Source organism: Pristiophorus japonicus, chromosome 31 (assembly GCF_044704955.1).
Source record: "Pristiophorus japonicus isolate sPriJap1 chromosome 31, sPriJap1.hap1, whole genome shotgun sequence".
NCBI lineage: Eukaryota > Metazoa > Chordata > Chondrichthyes > Pristiophoridae > Pristiophorus > Pristiophorus japonicus.
This window is the reverse complement of record NC_092007.1, coordinates 4,610,630-4,616,105: the sequence shown is the minus strand read 5'-3', so window position 1 is coordinate 4,616,105 and position 5,476 is coordinate 4,610,630. Positions and strand designations below refer to the sequence as shown.

General features: G+C 40.7%; 1 protein-coding gene across 1 annotated transcript; it reads left to right on the top strand.

Moving 5' to 3' along the window:
• The first annotated feature begins 245 nt into the window (after positions 1–245).
• On the top strand, positions 246–5,141 carry LOC139240309 (probable G-protein coupled receptor 139). Its single transcript, XM_070868769.1, has 2 exons — positions 246–315; positions 4,240–5,141. The coding sequence occupies exons 1-2, from the start codon at positions 246–248 to the stop codon at positions 5,139–5,141; spliced, it is 972 nt and encodes a 323-aa protein (XP_070724870.1).
• Positions 5,142–5,476: the final 335 nt, after the last annotated feature.

The following is a 5,476-nucleotide window of genomic DNA, read 5'->3' as shown; positions in this document are numbered from 1 at the left end:
TGCTCCTCCAAGAATGGAGCATTCTTGTATGTCGGATGCCACTGGGGCAACCTCGTGTTTCCTTACAGTTTCAATTAAACGAGTAGACTACAAACAACTCGCTCAGTTTGTTGGTGCAAACGAGCGGAACTAACATCAGTAATGATGTGACCTAATTGTCTCACTGGAGGCTTCCGGATCTCTATATTTATTCTACTGCAAACCATGAGTTGGGGCAGTTGAGTCGCATTTGCTTCTGACAGATAATGCATGAGCCGGTATCTGGTCCCGTGTATGCAATTTACTACCCAATGCTTGCTGCTCTTGGTATCCCAGGTAAGTCATAATCATACTAGTTGAGAAAACCTGAGTCAAACTGTCTCACTGCTGCTGGGAACTTAATCTCTCTGTAAAGATATATTTGCTAAATACTCACATATTCTGTGGTAAACGTTGAATGGCTAAGCTTTCTAATTTTACATTAATTCATCAATGTAATATTTTTTATTTAAATGATTTTTAATTCCACTCAATGTAGACAGAAATGTTCAAACAGCCTTCTTCAAACGGCTTGCTGTCTCATATGCAGAATCACCCATGGCAAACCATTTAGGTATGCGTTGGCTGGCTGTTGCGTTTCGCCAAAGGCTGCAGGTCGATGGACAGAATCCAAATGTAGGCGGTGAGGAATATTGTATTTCGAACTATTTCACCACTGACCAAGTGCATGGGTGCAGCACTCTCTTTCCGTGGATCAGTGGGTAGCATCTTCGCCTACGTGTCATAAAGTTGTGGGTTCAAGTCCCAGTCCAGTGATTTGAGCACAAATGTCTCGGCTGGCACTCCTAGTAAAGTGCTAAAAGAGTGCTGATCTGTCGGAGTTGCCGTTTGTCAGAGGACACGTTAAACTGAGGTCCAAGTTCATCTTTATGATGGATCTGAAAGGTGCCATGGCTTGTTTTCAAATAAGAACAGGGGATATATCCCGAGTGTCCTGGAGCCAATATTCATCCCTAAATCAACATAGGAAAAATTGATGAGCTGGTCATTATTGCGTTGCTGTTTGTGGGAGTTAGCTTTTTGCTAATTTGGCTGCTGCATTCACCACATTACAACAGTGAATAGAATTCAAAAAGTACTTCATTGACTACGTCTTTCTTTAAAAAAATAGTGTTAGCTATTAAAGTAAATATAAAAAATAGAACTAAGTCACTATTGCCTTTATTGTACATCTGAAGTCAAATGTATTCGAGTTTAAAATTTCTTTATAAATCTTAATTTAAAATTATTTTAAAATAACATAGCAAACACATTCATCTGACGACATCTGCTGTATCGAGCTTTCTCCTCCTCTGCTTTCCTCTTTGGCGTTCGATTTCTCGTATCCCTTCCTTTCTCTGTTCCACCTTATTTCTATCTATCTTTCTCTCTCCCCACTACTCAGTCTTGCAAATGATACCATCATATTTTCATCAGATTGCAACGCGAAGTTAAATGCTTAACAACTGCTTGTAATATAGCATTATTTTATCTCAATCGGGAGTTAACTATTTAGTTACGGCAGATAAGACTCAAATCAGTCCTGATGTAATGTTGTTTAGCCAACACTATGGAAAAAGCACAGGTAATCATCTTTGACTTGATCGTTATTGGCTTTGCTACAAGTAAAATCATAAGAATCCAAACAGTACTTTACTGGGTGAAGACTTTGATCTGCATTGGGTGACATGTGTAATTCAAGCGCTGATTATTATTTTTAATCTGCATGGAATTGTCGATGGTGCCAACACAAAATTAACAGATTTGGTGGAAGATAATATGCAATTCTATTCGATGTCCCCTTCTGCTCTTTGTCAGGTCCCACGGGCGTTTTCAAACTTTAGATACATGCCCTGTTATTCATGCACCTCCAATGATTGGCGGATTAAACAGTCTATTGAACTTAGAGGTCATTTACTGATCATAGCTTCACCAGACTCTCACACTCAGGCACTTTGCACTCGTTCTGCTTATGTTGTTAATACTGATTAGTGTCACTACCTCCTCTGACATCCCTGGATCTGCCTGTGGTATCCGCACTGCATGCTCTGAGATCTACGGATGGACGAGACGTTGAAGAAACCTAAATATTCAATTACTGTGCACTGTTTTGGTCTTCTTATCTAAGGAATGATATACCTGCATTCGAGGCGGCGCAATTGAAGATTTACTAGATTGATTCTTGGAAATAGTAGGGCCTAAGTAGAATGAGATTATATACTCCCTAGAGTATAGAATATGGAGAGATACTCTCATTGAAACATATGCAATTCTGAAAGGAATTGACAGGGTAGAAGTTGGTAGGTTGTATCCTCTGGTTGGAGACTCTACAACCAGTGGTCGCAATCTCAGGATAAGGGGTCGGACATTTAGGACTGAGATTAGAAGAAATGTATTCACTCAGAGGGTTGTGAATCTTTACCGTTATCTGCCACAAAGTGGCAGTATGCTGAATCATCGAGTATACCTAGGGTGGGATAAAGATATGTTTTGACTCCAGGAAAAGCAAGGTATACGGGGACCGGTTGGGTTGCTGGAGTTGAGGTAGAAGCTTAAATGGTGGAGCAGGCTCTAGCGACCGTATGGCCTACTCCTGCTCCAATTTCTTATGTTCTTATCTTAACTCAGTATGACATAAGAAATTATACTTGCCCACTGATCATTGAGTAACGCTCAGGAATATTAAGTGTATTTATAATATAGGCTGAATGCAGGAAATATTGCCTAATTTTTAATCCAGTTATTATAAAGGGCTGCTCAGCGCATGTATTTTTTAAAATCGGTTTTACTTCAACTTAGCATTGAAAAACGAGATCAAGCAACGTTTTTCGGCTTGGTATAATCAGTGACCCGCCAAATGACCTTAGATCTGGAGACCCGAGGGTGGGCAAGCAATGGCTAACTCCTGATCCCCAAACCTCCTTGCCTGACCTGCGGCCCCAAAGCGAATTCACTCGCTTCAGTCCATCTGCCACTCGCCAATGGCCATTTGAGCTGTATTATCGGCGGATTCCAGTATCTGCCCTTCACAAGTTCATTGTTCCGATTGGTGTTATCCATCTTTACTATTCAGGAATTGTATTATTAATCAGAAAATCGCTTTCTATTTGTCCAATTTACTTATTTCAGATGCATTTTTGTTGATTTAATTCATTATCTAAGTTTTTTTAATGGCAATTAATTTTCTGGCAAACAAGGTCGCATATGATAACTCATTTTGAAATGTATTTTAATGCTCATTTTCCTATTGCGGTACCAGATTGCAGTTCCAAATTAGTTCTGCTTCTGCTAATCATCTCAAAATAGCATGGAGAAAGACTTCTATTTCGGTACTGCATTTCACGACCACCGGAAGTAATTTGTAGAGTGTAGTGTTTGTCATAATGTAGGTAACACGGCAGCTATATTGTGCACAGCAAGCTCCCATGAACAGCAATGTGATACTGACCAGCTAATCTATTTTCGTGATATTTATTGAGGGATAAATATTGTTCAGCACAACTGGGATAATTCTTCTGCTCTTCTTTGGAATATTGCCATGAGATATTTTACATCCATCTGAGTGAGCAGACAGGCATTCGGTTTAACATCTCATCCAAAAGCACTGCGCTGGAGTGTCAACCTAGATATATGTGCTCAAATGCCTGGAGTGGCACTGAAACCCATAATCTTTTGACTCAAAGGTGAGAGCTATACCCACTGAGCCACTGCTGGCACTGATAGTTCCATTATTTCATCCAAACTATATTTTAAAAGGGAACACAAAAAATATAGCGCCATTGAGGAACGTAGCGTGCCCTATAATGATTTGCAGGCCCTTTTCAAGTACAGTCACTGATGTAATCTACGGATAACCTGCACAGTGCACAGCAAGGTCGCACAGATAGTAGTCAGACAATGATCAGATAATCGGGTTTAATTATGTTGATTTAGGCAGAAAGGCACCGAGGAGTGCAGCACTGCATTGGTACTGCACTGTCATCTCAGCCGAGATGATGCCCTGAAATCTTTAGAATGGGATATGAAAGGACAAACTTCTGATGCAGAGGCGAGGTGCTGCCCACTGCCCCTGGGATGATACTATTTGCTTTGCAACCTGCTTTACTGGCTATTTGCTTCCATGCAAAATTAAATACAGAGTTATGCAGCGGAAACTAACTCATATTTTCCCATAAATTCTGCCAATAATTAATCATCTCGTTTCTTTCCCCTCCAATACAGTTAACATGGTGGCGATTACGATCCTGTCCCGAAGAAAGTGTGGTCTCTCCAAATGCATCACCTATTACCTGGTGGCAATGGCAGCGGCTGATCTTGTGGTTGTCATCACTGGTGTTATACTCAATCGGATCATCGACATTTACTTTCCTGGAAGTTATCTGTTGCTCACGCCAGTATGTCGGACCAAAACCGCCATAGTTTATGCAACCAGAGACATTTCTGTCTGGTTGACAGTCGCATTTACCTTTGATCGCTTTATAGCCATCTGTTGCCAGAAGCTGAAAGACAAGTATTGCACCAAGGAAACGGCAACTGCGATTGTGGGTACGGTGCTAGCTCTGAGCTGTTTAAAAAACATCCCCTGGTACTTCGTATACGATCCATTGTATATATTTAACAATTTACCGTGGTACTGCCGGATAAGGTCAGTCTTTTATACCTCATCCCTTTGGCTAGCATTTTCATTTTTCGACTGCATAGCCACTCCTTTCCTTCCGTTTTTCATTATCCTGCTGCTCAATGCTCTGACCGTGAGATACATATTAGTTGCCAGCAGAGTCCGCAGGACATTGCGGGGCAACCCGGGCAGTGAACATAACCCTGACCCTGAGATGGAAAACAGGAGGAAATCCATCATTTTACTCTTCAGTATCTCCGGCAATTTTATACTGTTATGGCTGACGTACACGATCCATTACTTATATTATCGAATTACTAATACCTATTCATACACGGGTTACAGTGACCCAGTTTATATCCTTCAAGAAACCGGATATATGCTCCTGCTATTGAGCTGTTGCACAAACACATTTATTTACGCAGTAACACAGAGTAAATTCAGAGAAGAGTTTATGAAAATGGTGAAATATCCAGTGAATCAGATTATTGCTTTTTTGAAATAATTAGAACAACTATGGAATTGCTGGTATTGGAATGCAACTTGTCAAACACCAGACACCATCTTGTCGATTGGCCTTCAATTTGCAGTGAGCGGCATAGCAAAGGGCTCAAAGAAAGGTGGTCACAAATAGCTCATGAACTCAGTGGCGAGAAGTTGGCCTTGTTCAAAGTGCAATGGATTTAAGCGCTTTGTAGTCGCTATTTAGTGCAACGCTGAAGTAAAGTCCGAAATGCTATCTAAGCTGCCAATCTCATTGCAGAATTCTCAGAATCAGCAAACCAGGAAATGGGAAGCTGCTTTTATCCCGATTTTTAAAAAAAATCAGAGAGCGAAATA